This window comes from Euleptes europaea, chromosome 4, assembly GCF_029931775.1.
Source record: "Euleptes europaea isolate rEulEur1 chromosome 4, rEulEur1.hap1, whole genome shotgun sequence".
Taxonomy (NCBI): Eukaryota; Metazoa; Chordata; class Lepidosauria; order Squamata; family Sphaerodactylidae; genus Euleptes; species Euleptes europaea.
Window position 1 is genome coordinate 18,810,394 of NC_079315.1, and position 25,962 is coordinate 18,836,355.

At 44.0% G+C, this 25,962-nt stretch overlaps 1 protein-coding gene across 1 annotated transcript; it reads right to left on the reverse strand.

Moving 5' to 3' along the window:
- Positions 1 to 1,286: 1,286 nt before the first annotated feature.
- On the reverse strand, positions 1,287 to 24,711 carry GNE (glucosamine (UDP-N-acetyl)-2-epimerase/N-acetylmannosamine kinase). The gene is made up of 11 exons (XM_056848038.1): positions 24,504 to 24,711; positions 20,353 to 20,804; positions 19,177 to 19,329; positions 18,009 to 18,221; positions 15,567 to 15,654; positions 12,137 to 12,347; positions 9,251 to 9,380; positions 7,019 to 7,240; positions 4,787 to 4,969; positions 3,522 to 3,638; positions 1,287 to 1,534 (listed from the first exon to the last, which is right to left on the reverse strand). The coding sequence occupies exons 1-11, from the start codon at positions 24,665 to 24,667 to the stop codon at positions 1,299 to 1,301; spliced, it is 2,169 nt and encodes a 722-aa protein (XP_056704016.1). The 5' UTR covers positions 24,668 to 24,711; the 3' UTR covers positions 1,287 to 1,298.
- Between the last annotated feature and the right edge of the window lie 1,251 nt (positions 24,712 to 25,962).

A 25,962-nucleotide genomic window follows, 5' to 3' on the forward strand; every position in this document is an offset into this window, starting at 1 on the left:
GTTAACCACATTCTTGCCATGAAAATTTGGTAGGATTGCTAGTCAGAGTCATGCCACTTACAAGGAAACTGAGATGAAACACATCCCCCTTTTTTTGCCAGACTCCTCATAGGTGATTGACACCAACAGCTTTCCATCTTAACCTTTTCAAATCTTGTTTATATAAGAATGTACCAGCTGCTCAGAGAGAAAGTGGTAGAGAGGCTACTGCTGAACTACATCACAAACTATTGCCTAGCGGAGATCAGCCCGGATGGATTCTGTGGGTAAAAAAAGGATCTCTCAGCAGGCAGGTAAGCAGATTGTGTGCATGGGGTGCTAAAACTCGTGCCCATCTCTGAAGGCCAGATTCAGTGTGAGGGTTCAGCCTTCCGCTCCAAGTTAATACATCCAGGCAATAAATCAGACATTTTCACATATAATAAGTCAAGGCTTCTCTTTCCAGCCAGATTATGGCAGCCTGGACCAATGAGAAGGAAAACATCCTGTTAACACCAATGGAACATGAAACGGCCTACGTAAGCAAAAACAAACCCGTGAAGACTTGTGGGGGGGAAAAACTAAACCAGAATGTGTCCTTACCTCTGGAGTCAGAGGAGACAGATAATGTTTTTAAAAAATACAGATCTGAAGCAGAATCGACAGTTCAGTCCACCTTCCTCTTCATCCTAGGGTGTACACTAATAAGCTCTTGGAAGCCACCGTTATAAGTGCATCACGTTGCTAGACTCTTCTTCCAAACTAAGGTTCTTATATTACTTCAACAATAAATAACTGGATAATCTCTGTGTCATCAGAGAGTTTAACACTAGCCTCTGCTTGATTTCAGCTGTCTGTTTTGGTTGTTGCACACATCTGCAAGAGAGGTTTCTTTACTTGTCCAGAGAAGGTCTCAATTTCCTCCTGTTGTGATGACTGGAAAAACCCATACGTACAAAAAAGTAAGTTCATGTGACTCATCTTTACTTTCAAAGGTGTTGGATCCGAGCATCCACCAGAAATTGCTTGACGTGGCACACTTCATCCATAGAAGTCGATGAGAAGGTCTTCATATTGAATTACCTTTGATGCGACAAGTAATCACATCTGAACTTGCAGGGTGCAGATATGAGCAAGAGAACCGAACAGGTCATTTTTTTCAAATATCAGATAAAAGAGTTAAGGAGGTATTGAAGTACCTGCTAGCCCAACTAAAAATCCATCTACTTTTAATATGAAAAAAGACCGCTTGTGTTTAGTAGGAAACTGCTCCTCCCAAATTGACACCAAGGCTGCACGAACTCTTTCTCTCGTCTTGCCTAATATATCCTGCGTGTGGTGTAATCCAGGACCATGCTAGCGGCCCCCAGCAAGGCGGGATCCGCCAGGTCCGAGACAACCACGTCCACCGTCTGCACAGAGAACAAGGCCCGCTGATGGATCACGTCTTTGACAACGCTGACATAGTGACTCGCCAAGATGCCGGAAAGGATCACACGTGAGGGGTTGATGGTGTGCAGAATGTTCACAACTCCAAGCCCCAGAGCTGTTCCCGCTGGGAGGAAAACGGGGAAGAGAGTAAGGGATCATAAAGGGAGGAGGAGGAGGAGGTGAAGAAGAAGAGTTGGTTTTTATATGCCGACTTTCTCTACCACTTAAGGGAGACTCAGACCGGCTTAGAATCACCTTCCCTTCCCCTCCCCACAACAGACACCCTGGTGAGGTAGGTGGAGCTGAGAGTGTGTGACTAGCCCAAGGTCACCCAGCTGACTTTGTGTGTAGGAGTGGGGAAACAAATCCAGTTCACCAGATTAGCCTCTGCCGCTCATGTGGAGGAGTGGGGAATCAAACCCAGTTTTCCAGATCAGAGTCTACCGCTCCAAACCACTGCTCTTCACCACTACACCATGCTGTAAAGAGACAACAATTTTTCAGGGAGCTGAAGAAACAGAGGTAGCATTGCTGTTGGGTGTACAGAAGTACATTTATTTTGTCCCCCTGTCAACTTTGGTCGGACCCATTTTGCAGGTTCCCGAAACGCTGCAGAAATTGACCAACCTTGTTCATCAGGAACAGAAATCGAGTAGCCTTGTTTATGAGGAACAACAACAGAACGAACATACACAATGGGCAACCATGCCTCACTCACGCCACTTACAACTGCCCCAAAAGGAAGGCACAGCCTGTTCCAGCGAATGGCACAGAATGGTCCTAACACCCATGGTGAGAGGAGTTTTAGTTCACTGGGCATATCTCATCTTTACAGAAAACATTTTGCCACCTGTCAGTTTTACTTGTTTGGTAAACAGAGAAGTTCTTAACCATTAAATCACTAACAGTGCATTCCTAAGGAGAGTTACTCCAGTCTAAGCCCATTCATTTCAATGACCTCACCTAGAGTACTGTGTTCAGATTTGGGCACCACAATTTAAGAAAGATGTGGACAATCTGGAACGTGTCCAGAGGAGGGCAACAAAGATGGTGAGGGGTCTGGAGACCAAGTCCTATGAGGAAAGGTTGAAGGAGCTGGGTATGTTTAGCCTGAAGAGGAGAAGACTGAGAGGTGATATATGATAACCATCTTCAAGTACTTGAAGGGCTGTCATATAGAGAATGGTGCCGAGTTGTTTTCTGTTGCCCCAGAAGGTTGGGCCAGAACCAATGGGTTGAAATTAAATCCAAAGAGATTCCGTCTAGACATTAGGAAGAATTTTCTAACAGAGCGGTTCCTCGGTGGGAGGTGGTAAGCTCTCCTTCCCTGGAGTTTTTCAAGAAGAGATTAGATGGCCATCTATCAGCAATACTGATTCTAGGACCTTAAGCAGATGATGAGAGGGAGGGCATCATGGCCATCTTCTGGGCATGGAGTAGGGGTTACTGGGGGAGGTAGTTGTGAATGTCCTGCTTTGTGCAGGGGGTTGGACTAGATGACCCTAGTGGTCCTTTCCAACTCTATGATTCTATAACTCTCCTTAGGAATGCACTGTTACAGTGTGAGAGGGGTGCGCACAGAGAAGAAGAGCAAGGTAGAAGGTTTCTGTCTGTGAAAGTTCTCCAACAGTTTCTCTCGAACAAATAGGGAACTAGAAAGAACTTAATTTTTTTTTTGTTTCAAAGTAAAGCTGTAAAGTCTCTCATCACAGCTGTGGCAACTTATAGGAAGGAAGCCACCTCTTTTCCGCCTCACCTAGGGTCACCAATAGGGGCATGCATTGGCAACACTGAACTGAAAAAAATATATAGTGGCGATTTAAGGGAGCCAAAAAGCCGATCCCAAATAATGCCAGATTTTTTTCAGCATTATTCGAGCCGCTTCAGCCCCGCCGCCATTAAAAAAAAACTGGGAGGAGTCCTCCCGCCATCTCCCGCTCACTACTTGCTGGCTGGCTAGGTATTTTTGTTTTGTGTAGTTTTGTTTGTTTGTTTTGCTAATATTGCTCTGTAAAGTGCTGTGAACATGGGCACAACAATAATGAGAACCTAATCACAGCTTTATCACTAGATGAGATTCAAAGAGTTCTGACTCATCTGAGCCTTCTTACCTGTTCTAATGATGTGCTCAGCTTTTGGATTTCCCAGTTTAGCGGCCTGGATGAGATGTGCAGCAGTTACCGTCTCTTCCTTCTTTACAGACATACCTTCCACTAACAATGAATCCTCTGTTGGGGATGAAGGTGGGGGTGGGAGGAAGAAACAAGATGGTGGTTAACAAACAGTTAAAATGGAAAAAATACCATTAAAAAATACCATAAAAAGCAAGCTGTGTAAAATGAATGAAATTCAGGCTGATAATTTTCACATACGGAATCTGAAGCAGACAGTGGAACCAGATTTTTAACTATGTTGTAGCAGTGTATAGATAATGGGGTGGATCCAACCATCCTTGAAGAAGCTTTCCTCCAGCCTAAGGAGCCTTCCTCTAATTTAAAGTGGTTCTTCTCCAACAAAAGATCCACTTAGGTTGGAGGAAGGTTCCTTAGATTGAAGAAAGGCTTCAAACTTGAGAGCCAATAGGAAAGGTGGGATGTAAATATTTTTAATACATAAATTAAAAATGTCATAAGCTTTGCTCAGTGGAGTGGTAGGATAGGGGTAGGATCTACCCCACCGAGCTCTAATTTCACTTTAAGTGGGCTATCCCACTGATTTACTTATGCTCATGGAGTAACTCAACATGCAGAGATATCAAAGGAAAACAGCGAGATAGCCAAAGATGCGTGTCATCTTTTAGATGAACCCAGCCAATTTCTGCCAGCAGCCTTGAGGAAGAAGAAGAATTGGTTTTTATATGCTGACTTTCTCTACCACTTAAAAATCAAACCGGCTTACAATCACCTTCCCTTCCCCTCCCCACAACAGACACCCTGTGAGGCAGGTGGGGCTGAGAGAGTGTGACTAGCCCAAGGTCACCAAGCTGGCTTCATGTGTAGGAGCGGGTAAACAAATCCAGTTCACCAGATTAGCCTCCGCTGCTCATGTGGAAGAGTAAGGAATCAAACCCGGTTCTAGAGATCAGAGTCCACCACTAAACCACCGCTCTTAACCACTACACCACGCTGGCTCTAATCAGTTTACGAACTAGTCTGCCAATACCTCCCTGTTCTACAGATTTTCTTTCAATTGTCATTTCCTCCTCCCCTGCACCAGTTAAAAGGACAGCTGTATTCTGATGACCACTAACAACAGCAATTCTGCTACAAAGTGGTGTGATTCGGGCAGAATATCAACATTTTTTCAAGCTACGCTGCGAGGCTCTGCAACTAGCTATAGACAAAAGGGTCACTGTGGAAATGCAGCCTGGGCCTACCATCATGTAGTTTCTTAGCTTCTCTCTGCAAGGCTATCCCGGAAGCATAGGCCTCTATACAGCCGTGGCTCCCGCAAAGGCACTCGGGGCCATCCAAGGCCACCATGATGTGACCGAGCTCCGCAGCACAAAAAGAACTTCCGTGGATCAATTCATTTTGGTGAACGATTCCGCCGCCAATACCTGTAAGGGCAGGAAAGTTAAAGACGATCAAAGTAACTCATCCGGCAAAGAAGCCCGGGGCCTAAAAACACACGTCAGAGAGCATTGAAATCTTTGCAGGAGACAATGCCTCAGGTGCCCCTTCATTTAGGCAACCAGGGATGGGGGGTGCTGGTCTTCGCTGGGTGGCACCCCAATTATAGAATAGCATCCCCAGAGATAGATTTTATTAGGCTTTATACCACTTTCATATTAACGTATCAGAAGTTGTTTATCAGACATCAGAAACAGAACCATAACCAAATCAACACATATAAAGTCAACCATTGTCTGACATCCCTTTTGTAAAGCTGCCCTTGGAGATCTAAAAGATGGAATAAATAATAAAAACAAAGTACTTGGCTGCTAAGAGCCAGCTGAAGACCAAATTAAATTTCCTTTTGCTCTTCAATGCACAAAAGGCAACGCAGAAAAGGCAACGTGCAATTCTTCCCCTGGGCAGCGCAAGAAAACGACAAAGGATTGCTGCCCTTTGCAACATTTTCCTGAACCGCTTTGGAGACATTCCTATTCACCCATACACAGAGGAAGGGGGGTACATTTCCAACCACAAGTTCACAGTCTTGGCTTTGTTTTTGTTTTTTCTTTAATTCTATTTAATAACTACCACTTGCAATTCAGAAATAATTGATTTACAATTTTAGCAGCCTTCTGAAAATACAGAAGTTGCAATAACATTTGAATTAACGGTCTTTCAAAGGCTGTAGCAGGCAAAACAAAGCTCTGACTGAACAGTCTTGGCTTTGTGTTCTCAGAAAGGTGCTGTCTTGAAAGGCACACCATATTTTAACATGCAGATTACTGTCAAGTCCTACAGATAATAGCTAGGGTTGAATTATGTGAGATCAAGTTAAGAACTGGGGATGGCCCAGGCTAGTCTAATCCTGCCAGATCTCATAAGCTAAGCAGAGTCAGCTCTGGATACTACTTGGATAGGAGACCACCAAGGAAGTCCAGGGTTGCTATGCAGAGGAAAGCAATGACAAACCACCTCTGTTCGACTCTCGCCTTGAAAATCCTACAGAGTCACCGCAAGTTGGCTACGACTTAATGGCATGTTCCACCACCAGGAACTGCTTCGCACATTACATGGGGACCAATGCATGCTGCATCCACAGCAGGGAATCATGGCCAACCCTTGGCTGCCCAGCGTACATACCAGCATGGCACATCTGGTGGTAGATGTTCATTTGATGCATGTGCATATTAAGTTTTACATGCCTAAGTAAAAGAATTTAAACGTGTATGCCAAACACACTGCTTAAAGTGACCCCTAAGAAGCTGCTGGCCTTCCGGCAGACTCTAGGGTCGGCAACCCTTCAGAACTCTGCTGATCATAGAATCATAAAGTTGGAAGGGACCACCAGGGCCGTCTAGTCCAACCCCCTGCACAATGCAGGAAATTCCAAACTACCTCCCCTCTACACACCCCGTGACCCCAACTCCATGCCCAGAAGATGGCCAAGATGCCCTCCCTCTCATCATCTGCCTAAGGTCATAGAATCAGCATTGCTGACAGATGGCCATCTAGCCTCTTCTTAAAAACCTCCAGGGAGCTTACCACCTCCTGAGGAAGCCTGTTCCACTGAGAAACTGCTCTAACTGTTAGACAATTCTTCCTAATATTTAGCTGGAAACTCTTTTGATTTAATTTCAACCCATCGGTTCTGGTCCGACCTTCTGGGGCAATAGAGAACAACTCGGCACCATCATCTATATGACAACCCTTCAAAAGCTTATACCCTGGATGATCCCATGCTCCCCCTTTGATATGGCTCAGCATTTTGAGAGTCAAAGCTCACTTTGTAGGATATAAATGAGAATAAAGATCTTCCAGCCCTTATATCCAGGTCAGAAGGTGGGAGGGGTCAGATTCAAATTACAAATAATGACATCCAACATATATATTTTTAAAAAACCACATTGCTTTAAGTCAGGAGCTGCACCCAACTTCAGTGGCACTTAAGACTGCAACAATCTATCACTGCTGGATGACGAGGGTGTAGATACCTGTCCCAGTGATGAGGGTTACGAAGTTTTCCACTCCTTTACCATGCCCAAATTTTCTCTCTGCCAAAGCAGCACAGTTGCCGTCGTTGTCCACCCACACCGGCAAGTGCAAAGTGTCTGATATCGGAGTCCGCAGGTCGACAGAGCTCCACTCCTGGATAAGTTTTGTGGAATGGAGAACGATGCCTTCTCGGGGGTTGACTCGCCCACCTGTAGAAATGCCTGAGCCCCAATGCACACATCGAGAAAGAAACATGGGAAAAAAAGTAAAAACTCATCAAGACCTGCTCATTCTGCAATAACGTTCTTCTAAAGGAAGTCACGTAAAGAACTGCATCTTTTAAACTTTTGAACAGCAACAACAAAAACCCAATATGCTCATCAGCACTCAACAGCAACAAACCATGGCCTGATCTATGAATACGAAGGAGTTCCACATTTTGAAGTTCCTGCACATTAATAATTCCTTGAAAATAGCAAGCTAGCACTGTGAATATCTCTATTTGGGAAACAATAAAAATATGGACCTAGAATGCCAACCTCCAGGTGGTGCCTGGAGATCTCTTGGAATTACAACTGATGTCTGGACTACAATTCTCCTGGAGAAAATGGCAGCTTTGAAGGGCAAATTCTATGGCATTATACCCCAATGAGGTCCCTTCCCTTCCCCTTCCCCAACCCCACCTTCACAAGGCTCCGCTCCCAAATCTCAAGGAATTTCCAACTCGGAGTTGGCAACCCTGCATGGACCCCCGTCCTGCAGTCTGAAGTGGAACAGCACAGAATTCTGATTCTGCAAGTGCAGACCAGACCTCTGAATGGTTCTCCTCTCCCTTCTCGTTGCCATCCAGTGGGTCAGACCCTAGGCGATCTCCTCTCCACCCAATAAAGAGGCAAGCATTTTAAAAGAACTATCCGGTGAAGGGGGAGGCCCTAGGACAGGGATGTCGAACTCAATTGTTACGAGGGCTGACTATGACATAAATGTCACTTGGTCGGGCCGGACCATGCCTCACCAGGCCATATCGACAGTGGGGAGGGTGGCTGCCATGGCTGGCTTGCGACCCGGATAAGATCTCTCGAGGGGCCAAATCCAGCCCCCGGGGCTTTATGCTTGACACCCCTGCCTTAGGAAGTACCTTCCACTTGCTGCCTAGCACCAACCTTTTTCTCCTGCCCAGGGTTGCGAAGGGTGGTCAGTTCCAATGACGGGCTCGCTGTGCTCAAGTTCAAGCAGCTTAGCGCAGAGTCAACTACACTTGCAGATCAGACCGAATGACAGAAATCATTCTGTGGCTCAGTGGTAGAGCATTTGCTTGGCAAGCAGAAGGTCCCAGGTTCAATCCCCGGCATCTCCAGTTAAAGCGACTAGGCAAGTAGGTGATGTTAAAGATCTCCACCTGAGACCCTGGGAGTAACTGCCAGTCTGAGTAGACAATACTGGCTTGGATGGACCAAGGGTCTGATTCAGTATAAGGCAGCTTCATGTGTTCAAATCATCCTGTGCTCAGATCCTGCTGAGCATAGATTTCTCTCTCATTGATGGTTCCTGTCCAAAGGCAGACAGGGCCAGCTTTGCAGCTGTGCCATCTCACTCTTTCCACTGTGCCACAAAGAAAGCACGAAGATCCAGAAAGAGTGATCTACCACTGGAAAACGCAGTTAAGACATGTATGTACGCGGTACACATTAAAAAGACACCAGCACCTATATCCCATAGCCTCCCCCCTCCCCCCCATATTTCCCCCCATTTCTAATTTGTCTCTGTTCAGCCTTCCTTGTCATCTGACAGGGATTCTTCTGCTGGTTCTATTGGTAAGTCTCCACCACCAGTTGCCTCAGATGCCTTTTCTTCTTCCGTAGATTCTTTAGCAGGCAGTTGTCTAGTTGGTTTAGCTGGTTTAAAAAGCTCTGCATAGTCCTTTGTACTCCAATGGCACTTTTTGATTTATCCTCAAGAGGTAATCCAATCATACCTTGCACTTGAAATACTTCTGCACCATTAGCAAAATTGCTATAAAAAGACATCTGGCACGGAATTACAGAGCCGTGCATCAGCATTAACCTATGCCGACACACTGTGCAGTTTGTGACCGCAAACATGCATCACTTTAGCTATTTCCTAAACCTGTTGCTTCAAATAAATGGCAAAACCCGTTCCAACACCATTAAGTACAACACATACAATTTTCGTTTCATAAGGGAGAAAAATACAACGTTCATTAAACTTACCCACACCCAGAATTCTGCAATTCAGATTTACAGCTTCTGAGGCAGCCTCTACACACATCTTAAGGATCAATTCTATTCTGTCCTCATAGGTTTTGGGGTTCAGCTGGCTATTTTTCTTAACTATTTCACCCTAAGTGAAAGGAAAAACCATTAGGCCTCCTTCAGACTTTCCCAGTCACCCTCCTCCTCTATATTAAACCTGGCTTCCCCCACAACCTGTGTCAAAGAGAATGGGAACGCACGATTATGAATGTGATGCAAAGGGAGAGCAGGGTATGTGCATACGTGCGAGTGGCGCAGAGAAACCAGGTCTACCCAGGCCTTATAAGCAGCTTCCCTATCCCTAAGCAACATCCCCAGACTGTATGTTATGTATATAGTTGGGAGGAAAATGGCAGATCAACATAGCCGACAAAGCGAAAGGAAAACATCAGCACAGTTCATATTCTGCAGAATGCGCATCACACAGTATTTCATTGTTACTATACATTCCGTGCAGGTAGCCGCCATGCTGGCTTCTGAGCCAAGAAGCGTCTACATGTGAGAGATCTTCACTTTGTTTTATGATAAATATTGATTCAGCAGCCAGGGCCCGTGCAGCCAGGTTTTTAGTTGAATCATTCTCACAAGGATGGTATGAATGCTTATGCCCTTTCTGAGCTACTAGGCCATGCATGTATTGGTGCATTGACACACATTTGCCACTCTTTCAAATGGACTGAATATTTTATTCGGACAGTTCCTTCTTGCTTGCCTTCATGAGAAATCCATACGACGTCATGCTGTCTGCTTTACAGGGCTTCACCCTGTACTCCCCAGTTTAGCACTAATATGCCAGCCCTAACACACAAATGGCTTCCTGCTGAAATGCAACGCATTTGTGTGAAATTGTACATATGCACTATATATATACACTTTGTGTGTGTGCGGCTTACTGGTCCATTCCAAGTGTAAAATCTTTATCATTTCTCTAGTGCCCTGGAAGAACTTTCTGCGCTTACTCACTCATTGGCCTGCTGTCTGGCGTGCAGGTGAAGTTGGGCCCTCAAGAGTTTTCAGAGAAACTACTAGATCAGCAGCCATATTGCCTTTCGTAACTGCAAGCTTGCATGACTAATTTCAATCACAGCTGGCACTGCTGGCATTCCCATTCCATTTTTAAATGTGTTTGTATGTTATGTATGCTTCTCTGGTGCCTAAGCAAGTATCCCTTGAGCATCAATACTAGATAATGTAGTTTTCTTTCATGCTAAATACAGCGGTGAATCCATGCTACAACTGAAGAATGGTAACATCTAAGTAATGGACAGTAGTGAACACCATATTATCTAATATGGATTTATTGTGACTTCTATGACTGACTTTTTAAAAAACCTGCTGCAGCTGTATCAATGAGCCATGAAGTACTTGTTTGTACCTTCAGTACTGTAGATTATTTCCTGGGTACTATATTTAGGTTAAGGGTAATTTCACTTCAAGCTGCTGATTCAGATGTTCAAAACTCTGCATTCAGAAAGGTTTTATGGGAGGAATAAAAACACAAGAATTCATATATGTCCATATAGTGTTTTGCTGGTGCACTTTGTACCATAACTTTATAAAAAGGGGGATAACATGTTGAGAATAAAGTGGACAAACAAGTTTGAGATACTTTTGCCTTAACATGTTACCTTCTGCTAGAATGCAATCCATACAACCTCGCCTAAAGTGCCATTTACAGTGCAATTCTAAGCAGAGTTACGTTCTTCTAAGTCCACTTAAATCAAGGGGCTTAGAATAATACAACTTTGCTTAGGATTGCACGGATGGTTCTTCTTACATGTACAGTAGGCTTTTGGATTTTGATAACTTGCTCTCCATTCTGGATCATGAACTACAGGCCAAAGCACTGATTTTTAGTTTGTGTTCATTGAAGATATGTCTGTGACACAATTTATTGTACAGAGGAGTGATATTCTGCTTGTAAGAGCCATAGATCATAATTTGTTCTACAAATGGCATTTGCAAATTGCTGTATTCTAGCATTTTAATGGAAAAAACTGTGATTAGTGTTTGGGGCATAATCTGCCTGTATACTTGGTCAAGTCGGTAGAAATTGGTGCACCATCTTGAGATTTGCCTGGTTTTAGTTAAAACGTTGTTTTAAAATTTTTATGGTTGATGCATATTTTAAACGATGTGACCTGCCCTGAGTCTGGTCTTGGCCGGGGAGGGTGGGCAGGCAAGAAATCGAATAAATAAAATAAAATAAATAAAATAAAATAATGAAAAGGGTGGTGTTTTGCTCTGAAGTTTAAGAGACCTGAGAAATGTCCACCCATCTGGTTCTGCCAAGGCTTTTGCTTTTCATCAAAACAGAAAATGTCCCAGGATACATTATGCTGAGTTATCCACAGAGCCATGCTTTTTAAAATAAAACACACCCAGTTTCTACCTAAAGAAAGAGCACTTCATGTCAAGATTAAGCTTGTCAGGTGACTAACACTCCAGTTGATATATAGCTAACAAGCTATGTGATCTGTAAAGTTCTATACCAGTTTATCTGGTAGGATCCAACCCACTTTTCTGCTGGTGAAAAAAGGATATGGAGTCGCCTTTGACCACCAAAGATGCTACGGAGATGGTGGGACCTGCATGGACAAAGGCCATGTGGAATGGGGGCTGTACTAAGGAGGGGAACTGGGCGAGATCGAGTGAAAAAGATGGCTGGATCTAACCCATTTTTTCAAACTGTGCTTAAAGCTTTAAGGCCACCCATAAGGCCTTGCTTGAAAATAGAATGAGGTGAAAAATGTAACTTTCTCAAGACTTTTTTAAAAAAATTAAAAATCCTGCAGTACTGAACTCCAAAATATTCCTCATCCCTGTGTTACGGTTCATATTTACCTTCATGCTGACTATTGCTACCCGGAGGTTTGTTCCGCCCAGATCTACTGCCAAGGCACTCTGGGTTTCCAATATGTGGTCAATGTCTTGGGAGATGTTTTCCTTGACAGGAGGGAAGCAGAATTTCTTCTGAAGGGGTTCTCCGAGGTCAATAGACTTGAGGAACTTTAAGATTCTTGGAACGGCATTTCCATCTCCATATATCTTTGAACTACAACATCAGAGGGGAGTAACTGTAATGTGTGAAAAAAAACGTAGCGTACAGCCTCAGGCCCTCTAGCTTCTATTTTCCATACTGGCCAACACAAAGCTATATCAGGAAACACATCAAAATACATTCATAGTTTCAGAGGCTAGCCATATTGGTCTGCAGTAGAACAGTTAGATTTGAGCTCAGCAGCACCTCAGACACCAACAAGAGTTTCAGGGTGTAAGCTTTCGAGAATGAAAGCTCCCTTTGAAAAATCTTGTTGGTGTCTAAGGCGCTACTGGACTCAAATCTAACTATCATATACGTTAGAAGAAAAGTTGGTTTCTATATGTCAACTTTCTCTACCACTTAAGGGAGAATCAAACTGGCTTACAGTCACCTTTCCCTTCCCCACAACAGACACCATGTGAGGTGGGTGGGGCTGAGAGAGTGTGACTAGCCCAAGGTCACCCAGCTGGCTTTATGTGGAGGAGTGGGGAATCAAACCCGGTTCTCCAGATCAGACTCCACCGCTCCAAACCACCATTCTTAACCACTACACCATGCTGGCTCTCCTTAGTGACTTCTAAACAGGACTTAGTGACTGTACTGCCAGTGTTAGTGACTTCAAATAAAATCACACCTTTATTTGGCATTTTAAAAAGTACATAATGAGGTTAAAAGGAGATTTATAAACTTCTGACGAAGATCTTCCTTACAACATTAAAAGTTAAAACTTTAATATAAATCCCAGGAAGCTAGCAACCCCTGCAGTAACCTGGGGATAAATATCACTTACGTAAAAAGAAATCGAACTAGCTCCTTATCACTGCCACCAGGGCAATCTGCCAGTAGGGGTTCGATGACCTGTTCCCATAAAAGTAAGCCATGCTTGCAATGTAGTAGTACATGGGCCACGGTTTCAACCTGTCCAGAGGCACAAGAACACAGCCTTTTCTCATAGGGGACTCTGGCATATCTACCCGTGGTCCAGGCCGTGGGGAGAAAATTTAGACGAGCTTGCATAAAGAGACATCTCAAGAAAGGGGAGGTCAGAGTGCAAAAGTAGCTGGGTAGCAAGCCCGGGGCCGGATAGATACCAAGAGCTAAGGGTGAGCAAGAATTAGTAGCTCTAGCAAGGAGCGTTTGCTTTTCAGTATCAGTAATCCTTAGTTCTAGAGTTCTAAAGGCTTCTGCCTCATTTAGGGGGAGTAGCGCCTCGAAAGATACCCCCATGGATTTGATTTTCTCACTGATATTCTTGCTCCAGGGTGAAACAAAGTGATCCGATAGTATATGCCACATCAAACTCAAAGGGGTGGCTCTGAAATGAAGCCTCAACCAGAACTTAAAAATAAGTAGCCAGGCCCTAGTTTCTAGTAGACCTAGCCCTGTCTCTAGACAAAGAGTGGGGTAAGGGACATAGTTGGGAATTCCCAGTATCCGCCGCAGAAAAATAGACTGGGCTGACTCTAACTTCTGGTTGTGAGTTACCCCCCAAATATGAATTCCGTAGAATAACAAGGGGAGCAGCTTCGCTTTATAAATTCTAAGAGCAGCTGGCACATATTGGCCACCCTTGGAATAAAAAGTTTGTGACTGCACCAGATCGATGTCTCATTGCATTAGTAGCCTGGTTTACCTGGCTATTGTTAGTGACTTCTAAACAGGAATGACTTAAAGGTTTATGTGTACACAGGAAAAATAAATCTCGAATGTGCACACCAGCACACTTGTACTTAATTTTTGCAGAACTGTCCCCTGGGTTACTTCCATTTGGTCAGGTAGGATTGTGACAAAGAAGCTGTTTATTTAAGAAGCCCTTAAAATGAAGGAAAGGGGGGGAGATTTCATACGCTGAAACAGTAAACTGTATTACTTTGCAAAACTAATTAAGGAAAGAATAAAAATTACCAGCAAACAAAATTTCTTTATTAATATTTACATATTAGACACCTTACACAAAAGTAGTAGAAAAGAACAAGAATCCAGTAGCACCTTAAAGACGAACAAAATTTCTGGCAGGGTATGATCTGTGGCTCACGAAAGCTCGTACCCTGCCAGAATTTTGTTAGTCTTTAAGGTGCTACGGGACTCTTGCTCTTTTCTACTGCTATTGACAGACTAACCCGGCTACCCATCGTGACACAAAAATAAAGGCTGCATCATATAAGCACTGGTCAGGGGGCAAAAGCCCATTGAATACAGTGTTTTTATGAACTAAGATGTGGTGAAGCAGGTCACGAGGTTTTTGTAGTTTCACAAAACCTTGCCCCAACATCAGACTGACCTATAGTATCCGTAAGGGAACTACCATGATATAATCAACTTGAGGACTGTAGGAAGGCAAATGACTGACACTGTAGTGCCAGAATTAGACCATTTGCTTTTCTATTGGATCAAGGAAGCCAAAACGGATCACGGACACAACGGCAAAAGTGAAATGTAAACTGGAGAGTGAGCTCCACCAAACACAACGAGACTGTGAATGTGGCAGAGGATCCTGGCTCTCACTGCACTACATCGGTTTAGCAATGCCATAATCCAGATGAGAGCACATCCACTGTGAGTTGATGCTTCATGGAAAAAAAGCTGGTTAACGTGCCAGAATATTTTCTCTGGTGCCTGACCATCACCTGCTGTGACTACTATGGCCAACAGAAACTGACAACACCGGGCTAAAGAATCTAAACAGTTTATAAAAAGACTAACATCAAAATTTCTGAAACATACAACAATATATATAAACCACCTAAATACATTCAAAAACTGCAACCCAACCCACAACAAGGTAAGAAGTAACAAGGTAAGAAAAATGAGTCCGACAAAATGTGGTGAACTCCGTGGGAGAACTTCAGCAAAGAAGAACACCAAAATAATCAGGGGAGTGTGGAAGATAAACACCAGTCCAAAGAAGATCAGAAGAATCCAAAGGAGACCAAAGAGACAGACGTTCCGGATACAATACTGAGTTCCGTTTTTGCCAATGGCTCCATCAGTCATTTGATCCCAGTAAAGTATGTATTCAGTGTTTTTTCTTTCCCAAAGTATGCATATAGACTTAACGCTCTCTCTGTGTCAATTACGCTGGGAGCGATGGCGTGAAATTGTTGTTGTATGTTTCAGAAATTTTGATGTTAATCTTTTTCTAAACTGTTTAGATTCTGTAGCCTGGTGTACATCGTTATCTACAACACTATATATTTTGCTTTTGTGACTTCTATGGCTACAGGTACTTACCAAGGGTATTGTTTGCCGAACTGGAGATGCAAGGCTCGCAGTATTTTATCTTGGGTGTCAGCATTACGAACATGCAGGACGTTTTCCCCTTGAGTAACAAACGAACAAAACAAATCTGTAATATAAATATGTGCTAGCTCTTCGAGAAATGACATCACAGGAATAAACCCTGCGATGAAAAGTACTTTGGAACACCAAGCGCATTCCCTGCGAGTACCAGCAAAGAACTGCTTAGCCTAGGAAGGGCCCCTTGCTATACCAGCACATTGCTACAAATGCTGATGCTGTGTTGGGCAATGTGGAGAAAAGACACCTGCATTGCAGGCAGATATGCTCAGTTCATTCATCAGGACAATTCCAGTCTTGGGGTTTTTTTTAATACTTATTGGCAATGGGCAGCCAGTGCATTTTGAGATTAAAAGTCAGCCACAGTGGGGAGTTCAGAAAACTGTACACGGTCCTTACAGGCACGGTAAAAACCAGCTTAAATCTTCTAAATCTTTACTGTGGTGCAGTGGTCAGATAAATATGACTTCCTGGCTACATCCAGCTGCACTGAGAGTTCATTCCATTTTGTTCCTAAGCAGGATGGACCTCTCCAGTTTAACCAGTTGCAAAACAGGAACTCAAAATACAGACATGGTGCCTTTTGTCGCCAAATCCATAGAAATTGCCTTAAGGGCAGTTACCCAATGGGATGTGTTTTGTTAAGAGAATGGAACAAATGGGGTCTGTTAACAAAATGGCTTGCAAAGGGATATGGGGAGAACAAAGAGAAAACTCAGGGCAACTAACAGTACTGCTGGTACATCTAGATCAGGGATGGGGAACCTCAGGCCCGGGGCCGTATGCGGCCCCTGAGGACATTTTTTGTGGCCCTCGGGAGCTCCAGGGCCCTGCCGCGGAGGAGCAAGACAGGGCAGCCCTCCCTGAGGGTGTTCCTGGGGCCACGGCTTGCAGGTGCGCTCTGGCGCCCTTTGGACCTCCTCTCACCAACTGACAGCTGTTGGTCGGCGAGAGGAGGAGGAGGGATGCTTCCCCCAAGGCTGCCCCCTATAGCCGCCAGGGCACACTGTAAGCCCCTCTCGCTGCCTGTCGGCTGTTGAGCAGCGAGAGGGAGGGGGGGAAAAGGCCCACGGCTCCCGGCGGCACAGCATGCATGCAGGAGCCGATTGGGTTTCGGGGGGCCTTTTGTGGACTCTGGAGGGGAGGGCATGGAGCCTGGGGCCAGGTCGTGTGGGGCCGGCGTGTGTGTGTGTGTGTGTGGGGGAGGCTTTTCTCTCTCCCTCTCTTTCTGTCTCTTTCTTTGTCTGTCTCCCTCGGTCATTTTCTTTCCCCCCCTCTTTCCATTTCTTTCTCCCTCTCTCCCTTTTCCTCTTTCTCAGTTTTCCTTCCTTCCTCCCTTGCCGATCAATCATGGACTGCGCCCCTGGCGCCTCATTTGCTCGGGCCCACTGCTGGCTGCCCTCCCGCCTGGGAGGGGGGAGGACCGGGGGAGCGGGGACGCCCTCCAGGCCTCCCCTGGGGTTACCAACCTCCAGGTGGTGGCCGGAGACCTGGCAACCCTAGCCTCTCCCCCCCCACTCGGAGATCTACACCTGGTATGGCCCCCGAATGATGTTATAAATGTGCAAATGGCCCTTGGCAGGAAAAAGGTTCCCCACCCCTGATCTAGATGTTTGAATATCTAGAAAGAAATAATGTGAGTGGGGGTTAGGAAAGAGGGAGGGTGGAGGGAAGATTCTGAGAGAGGAAGAGAACACCTCTCAACTGTTTTCCGATCCAAAAAACAGGAACGAGGTCACAGGAACTCCCTTTGGACCCCCAACCTTTTGAGCTCAGCTGTTACCTCTCTGGCTATCCCTGAAACTGGCTAAGACATATGAGTGAGTAAGAGGAGGGGGAACGCGAGGAAAAGTTGAAGGCAGCAGGAAAAGAGGAAGACTCAAGATACGGCCCTAGGTTTGCAAGACCTGAGCAAGGCTGTTAATGACAGGATGTTTTAGAGGACATTGATTTATAGGGTCGCCAAGAGTCGGAAGCAACTTAACACACACATAAGGGGGATGTAAAAAGGGAGGGCAGAGGGAGAAAAACTGCTCTTCTGAAGAAGTGAGCTGTGGCTCACGAAAGCTCATACCCTGCCAGAAAATATTTTTGTTAGTCTTTAAGGTGCTACTGGACTCTTGCTCTTTTCTACTACTGCAGACAGACTAACATGGCTATCCACTGTGAATGCTCTTCTAAAAGAAAGGCTGGATGAAAGTTCTTAAAATAAATGTGACTACTAATACAGGAATGCAACCTACAGCACTTATGAAACCCATACAGATATAACTGCCCACAAAGGGCTACACTATAGGCAACTGGCGAAGTGGACTCTAGTCCACAAAGGTTTTGGCAATCTTTAAGGGGCCAATGAAGTGGTAGGTTATACAGTACCTGTTTCTCTCCCTATCTGGCGCGTTCCCAGATTGATGACAGGGGTTCCAAACGCCCCAACTTCTCGCACACCACAACTGCTGTTCCCGATCACACAACCAGCGTGAGCCACAAGCTGAATGAACTGGTCAAACGGAACATGCTTCACCGCTCGGAAATTCGGGTGGTGCTCGACACCCTTCTTCCTCATTACCCGAACCATTTCTTTGCTCCCTGCAAAAGGGAAAAGCAACAACAACCCACCGAATAGTAAGAAACCCAAATCTGGTAACGCAATACACACAATAATTCTGCACGGTGTTTGCAACTGTGAGTATAATCACAACCGCAGGGAAGCTGCTATTTGCAATGCCCCGCCACAGGGTGTACAGAGGGTCCATCTTACCACTTTAGGACAAGTGGCAGTATGAATGGCAGAGAGGAGAAAGCTCCGCCGAATTCAAGTTAGGCATTTCTGGCTTTTAATAATACGTTAACCAGGCAATCTCCACAATTAAGGTAAAGCTAGCACAATGGCTCTGCTGAAGAGGAGGGAGAGGGGTATGCATGCACTCCAAGAAGCAAGGGTATGGCAGCTGAGGGGGAGGAGCTTGTTTCTGGGGTGATGCTGGATAACTGAGCGCTCTGGATAATCATGCGCCGGATAAAAGAGCTTATCACAACCAAAAGCACTAGAAACTCTAAAGGAGATCCATTCACAGATAAATGCCATTCAATGACAATATTCTACCACTGAAGCAAATACATTGGGATATATCTTTTTTTAAAAAATATTTTTATTGGTTTCTAGTATTGAATAGGAATACAGGAAAGGAAAAGAGGGTAGGGGAAAACATTAACAAGAAAGTACATATTTTTACCCCCTTAACAAGGTTCAAATTGTCATCTTTTGTTAACATAATATATTTAATCGTCAACTTCACTTTTATAACGTTTGTAAGATTTGGGATGTAATTGTAATGTACATTGGGATATATCTTGATAATTTCTTTTGCAAACAGAAGCTGAGAACCAGAACTTTTAACCAGGGCTGTTTGTGGGGGGAAGCTGTACTCAAAGTACCCCAGTACTCAAAGTGCATTACACAAAAAAAGATGTGGCAGGATGCAAGTGGTAGCAAAACCACATCCATTTTTAGATCCCTTGAGTAAGAACCCTTCGTACTCACCTGCATCGATATTTGGGAATAACACCAAGGTCCTCTTATTAAAGGAGATGAGAGCATCTAATGTCAGTTCAAACATCTTTATGGAATGTTTAATGTCTGTGGTCACAGGATGCTGCAAAGCGACTATATAATCCTTTGGTTTCACATCCTCACCTGTGTAAGCAGAGTTAAAAATATACACTTTTTTAAAAAACAGCTTCTCAGGCTGAAGAAGAAACAACAGGCAAATTACTCAGTATTTGTTCCACTGTAAAATAAGAGAGTTTTAATTCCAAAGTCATTAATCGGTTTGACAATTTCGTGAATTATAAAAACCACACAGCGAAGATCTGATTTTCATGTTTGCTTATCTGTTTGGATTCCTGACAGTTATTACCCTGGTGGGAGGCCGAGCTGACATCCGAGGGCTGCGCTGCCACAGCAGTCTGGGGGGGGGGGAGCGTAAGTGACCATGCCAGCGACCATGCCAGTTTAGACGGCGCAAGTGGCACGGGTGCTGGCGTAGGGGTCACGGTACCTCCTAAGCCCATTCGGCCCCCAAGCTTAGGAATGGGCTGATATGTCCCCATCTAAAGTGAGGGTGGGAAGGTTTTCTTAGAAAATAAATAAATAACAGCAGACCTATGAGTGAAGGAAGCTAAAGCTGCCCACCCCCAAACACGTAGCATGGTGACACTCAGTGGCTCGGGTGCCATATCTGGCTCTCTGATGTGCTACTTGTGGCCAGCGTGGTGTAGTGGTTAAGAGTGGTGGTTTGGAGTAGTGGACTCAGATCTGGAGAACTGGGTTTGATTCCCCGCTCCTCCACGTGAGCGGCGGAGGCTAATCTGGTGAACTGGATTTGTTTCCCCACTCCTACACACGAAGCCAGCTGGGTGACCTTGGGCAAGTCACTGAACTCTCTCAGCCCCACCTACCTCTGTTGTGTCTGTTGTGGGGAAGGGAAGGGAAGGTGACTGTAAGCCGGTTTGAGTGGTAGAGAAAGTCGGCATATAAAAACCAACTCTTACTTCTTCTTCTCTTCCAAGCACCGTTCCCCAACGTGGCATCTGCCCCGTGTTGTGACGCTCAGCAAGCCGCACAGTACGCGCCACTCTAGCAGGTTACTACAGAAAGCTGCACAGCTGTTTGGCTGGGCGTGTCCCAAGCCGCAGAGGCACATGCACAGACACCTACCTATCCACATGCGGATAATGCTCATGTAGTCCTTATTTTTGGCAGATAGCAGCTTATCGTACGAAGGGCAGCCAGCCAGGAGGATGCGGTCGTGATCCTCACACATGGATATAAGGTGCTGCTCGGCGCTTCTCGTGCAGCACACGTGGTAGTGGGCCAGCTTGGTGATAGCGTGCCTGATGGAGTCGTCTATGGTCCCGCTGACTTCTCCACCCTCGATGTGAAGGATCCGAATATTCATCAAGGCGGCTGACGTCGCCAGTGCCAAGGCATCGAACCTGTCGCCATGGACGATCATGATGTCGGGCTTCAGGCGGTTGAGCACATCTGGGAGCTTGACCAAGGCCAGGCCTACAGATTCCACCATGGCCGCCTCGTCTTCTCCTCGCACTATCGTGTGCAGTCTGGTGTGGATGTCAAAATCATCTTGTTCGATCATGCGGTATGTGTTACTGGAAAGAGGAAGAGGGGGGACACATGTTTAGACTACACTCCACACACCAACGCATCAAAATATATTTCTGAGAATAATACTAGTAACAGGAAACATCACTAATTCTGACCCCGTGTCATTATTTTTTTCCCTATGAAAATTTCTAGGTTCTCCTACCAAGAAGCTGAGAAGTTTGAAACTGCTTTTTCCCAAAACTTTACCATGAACATTCTTAAAGCTTGATTGCTAAGAAAACTGCATCAAGCATGCTTGATATAGAAACACACATTATAAACAGTTCCTTGATTATTTTCTTTCCAACAAAACACAGCTGCTTCAGCTACCATTTAAAGGAGGAGACCAGCTTTGTAACCCTTTCCCTTTGGCTATCTTTGCTGCTGAAAATCAAGTTGCTTTTTCTCTTCTTGGGAAAATTTATAGAGACTTGTAATTTTTCCTTCTACACCAGGATTAAACCATGTTTTCAAATACCAGTATTTTCCCTGAGCCCTTTCATTGAAATTCATGCACAAGCAGCTCTCAGAGAAAACAGTGAGCCCCTCCCGTGTGTTGCTATGGGGAGAGCCAAGCTTAGGATGGATTCAGATGATCCAACTTTTCCTGTTGCTGTGCGGGTGACTAGCCATTACTTTGAACTGGTGCAATTCCACATGACTAGCCAAAATACTCAGCAGTACAGCTCTCTAGTACTCAATATCGCAATATAAAAACTGACTAAAAGTGTTCTCCCAAATAAAAACACTGTCAACCGCAAAAGGCAGCAATAGACCCTGTTGCAGTCATAGCACCAGGATACAAATGTTGATACAGATTGAAAAGAGAAAGATACATTTTTTATAAAGCTCTAGGATCATTATCTGTGTTGAGTCCCAATTTTACCTGCAACATGGAAATGGGACCAAGGAAAACAAGAATTACTATTATGTAAAAAAACTTTAACTTTAGGAGTGAAGTACAGGTTGAGTGTCTCTTATCCAGACTGCTTGGGACCAGAAGTGGTCTGTATTTCGGATCTTTCCGTATTTTGGAATGTTTGCATATACATAATGATCTCTTTGGAATGGGACCCAGGTCTAAACAAGAAATTCATTTATGTTTCATATATGTTTTATATACACTTTATACACATAGCCTGAATGTAATTTTAAACAATATTTTTAATAATTTTTTGTACACTGAACCATCAGAAAGCAAACTGGCGTGCTGTTGAGGGCCGGTGAGTAATGCCTGCATGCCTGCTCAAAAAGTCTGGTTTTCGGGTCAGTCCGGATATCAGATGTCCGGATAAGGGATACTCAACCTGTAATGCACTTTACTCAATGATAATTGATTTTTGTGGTTGGGATAATGAATTAAAAACCAGAACCTCTTATTTTTGTTGTCCTAGCAAGAAAGGAAAATGTATTAACTTGCGATGGATCTCTGGCCAAATCTCTTGTACTTGGGACAATTGCATTCTGCCAAAATTAAAATGGACGGGAAAGCACTCGAGCTATATCTTGACTTTGTCATTTCCTGCTAGCTGATGCTACTCTCTTAGAAGGGCACAGTGCTCCTGAACAGACTTTTACATTCTACTGTGCTCTATTACTGGCTTCATTGATACAAAGCATACGGGTCCAATGGTGACAGCAGCAAAGGCCATGTTAAATTTTGCAACTGGGTAAACGCAGCAGCAATCCAAAGTTAAAAGATAACCTGACTACTAATATTGATAGAGATGCAATTCTGCTTTGCACTGTGACATTAACTACAGCATTTGCCAGAATACAAGGTACTGGACAGGGGGTGGAAAAACAGGGAGCTCTTTAATACTAAAAGTAAACCATTTTATTTAAAGAGCTCCCTGTTTTTCCAACCCCTATCCGGTACCCATAATCCAACGACAAATAACTCACCACCTCAAACATACATACTCACTATTATCATTATATGAAGACAACTATTACTGTATTGGGAGGGAAGGCAGAGTGGCATAGCCCGATCTCGTCATATCTCGGAAGCCAAACAGGGCCAGTCCTGGTTAATACTTGGATGGGATACCGCCAAGGAATACCAGGGTTGCTATGCAGAGGAAGGCACTGGCAAACCACCTCTGTTAGTCTTGACAACCCCATAAGGAGGTCGCCATAAGTCAGCTGCAACTTGACGGCACTTTACACACATACACACGTTACTGTATTATAATCTTCATAAAAACCCTGTTGTCAACTGTAACCCCAAAACTAAGTACACTGATACCAGGCTGTTCACAAAAATTATCCCATCCCCATACTCAATATAATAATAATCCTGTGTTTCATACAGGGTATCAGCTTCTCAGAATGTAGCAATCCATTATTTAATCGCATTAATAGAGTTCACTATGCCTGTATATTTATTTATAGCTTTATCTCACTTTTCCGGGTGGGAAATGCTGCCCAAAGCAATTCACAGGAGTTACAATAATTTTGCAAAGTTGTTATACACCCCAATTCATATAGGCTAATCAATTTAAAGTATTTGCAAGCATTGGCTACAATAGTAATGTCAAGTATATATATATATATATATTTGCCATCGAGTCACAGCCAACTTATGGCGACCCCATGTTTTCAAGGCAAGAGACTTTCAGAGGTGGTTTGCCATTGCCTTCCTCTGTGTCACGACCTCGGTATTCCTTCAAGGTCTCCCATCCAAATACTTGCCAGGGTCGACCCTGCTTAGCTTCTGAGATCTGACAAGGTCAGGCAAGCCTGGGCTATCCATGTCAGGGTATAAAACAACGAATGGAATTTGTTAACTACTGGTTAAGACACATGTAATTTAGAAATGTTTATACTCCAACCTAACGCAGTATTGGTGAATTTACTTTCATAGCAGCACACAGAATTATTTGCATCAGAACATTCTATCCAGAGTTTGCTTGTTTTTTAAATAAATCATTCAAAGTTTCAGAGACACTCCCCAAAACATATCTGGCGTAGTGGAAAATATTATTCACCTTAACTACATTGTGTGAATGACAGCCAAGTGAATAATTTAGGGACACTGAATGCTGTACTGTTCTTGAAGGTACACGGCCGTGGAAACAGGATCTCTGGGATGCTTCTGGGAGCTCTATGCTAACCACGCTGAGCTTTTCAATGAAGTGGGGTGCAAATATGTGCTGGCATATGTATGTATGTACGTATAACATGATATGGCACAGAAGTCCCATATAAATGGAGGGGGGGGGTTATCCTTTTTACATTTATCCTTTTCAGGACTGCACTCAATCAATCAATCGTTATTAAAAACAGTCATAGACCAGCACAGCTCTTCACAATTTACCACTGAAACCCTTAGTATTACACTCTTCCCACAGGTTTATACAAATAGTAAAAAAGTTATTTGAACAATTTGCCAACTATATATACTACCCATTAAAATTATTGGCATACCGATGTTCTCAGCAGCGTCTGACGGATTCTACAGGCCAGGACTGCACACCTTAGTTCTAATCATTCATTCATTCATTCATAGACCTTTATTGGCATAAATAGTTCTAATCCATAGTAGCAATTGTACAAAGAAGTCAAGTGATTGTTTATTTATCCTGGATTAATCCTTCTGAAGTAATAAAGAGAAACTGAATTGCTGTCGCCACTCCTCATGCCAAATTTGACAGTAATCAACAACTTAAAAAATGCAGAGAGGTCACAAATTATTGTCATACCCATAGTCATCGATCAGGTGGGAGCCCAGAACCACAACATCGAGCTCGAAGAACTGTGGTTCCGTTTTAATGCCAAACATGATCGGGGCCAACTTGGAGTAATCAGCCCGGTTGCACGTAGCAACACAAACCCGGAGCTTCCGGTTGTTCCCATGCTTCTCCATGACTTGCTTCTGTTTCTGTTTGGACAGGTTTTTGAAATACAGTTCCTGAAATAGAGAAACAATTAATGAGATAAGACAAACATTATTGCACTGGAAGTACTGACCAAGGCCAGGGGAGATCCTTCATGCATGTTATACCTACAACCTTTCCTTATTTCCATCATTGAACCCAAGTCAGTGTAAACAATAGCACCATCTTTAGCACAGTTATACCCTACTAAGTCCCTTGAAATGGATAGGCTTAAAAGGATGTAACTCTCCTTCTGATTGCACCGTAGAATTCCCAGAAGGTCTCCCGTCTTGACTCTAAGTAGACCCAGACCTTTTGAAAATCATTTCAATTTTTTTAATGTAGGACTCTCCTCAATTGCCAACATTTTAAATTAACCCCACTTTACTACAATTACTGTCCAACTTTTCCAGAATACTATTTTTAAGTATCTTTAATGGAACCAGTTTTGCAAAGTGCAGGTTTTCTGCCCTCAGCTTTGAGATTTCTGCATTGGTGACTTCTGAACTGGAAAGACGCCTTCAGCTTTTGTTTTCGCAAAGCAGAAACAGCAGCTATGCACCTGTAGCTAACCAAGGGTGCCAGCTGGCCTCCTCCTGCAGCTTCCCTCTCCACACACCCACAAATAGTTTTCAAGAAACAGCAAGAGGAAGTAGTCATTTACGCACTGTCCTGTCTTGGTAACTGAGCTCCGTTTTGTCCTGCCCAACTCTTCCTGCAAATCTAGTTTCGAAACAAAAGGTCTCAGGTAGTTTTTCTAATAGTGACGCAGGTTTGCTGATACAATTTGCTGGTCTGCTGTTTACAAACCAACCCCAGCAGAAACTGCCAATTAATCCCACTTGTATAAGAAAGACACCCCTTTCAAGGGTTTGTAGAAAGGTCACATTTTTGCCTGCCCACTCTAACCCAGGGGTTAACCAACCTACTTCTGACTAATGAAGAAATATCCAAAAATTCTTCCCCCTACCCTAGCACATTACCAGGTCTTGTTCTGTCATAGACACAGAACATAAAACTAAGAAGAGAACAAGAAACTGAGTTATCAGCTAAACAGCACAGAGAAAAATAAATGTCATTTTGGAGCAGATCTTTTCCTAGGTCTTCTAGAGCCATGGTTCTCTGCCGTTTATATCTTGTGTCCCACCAATCACTCTGTCAAAAAAAAACTCTGGTCCCATCATGATAGGAACAAAAAGCCCACATTTTTCCCAAAGAAGGACATTTACATGTTTACAGGTATGCTGTTATTAAATTTATAGCTTATGGTAAGTTTTAAGGATAT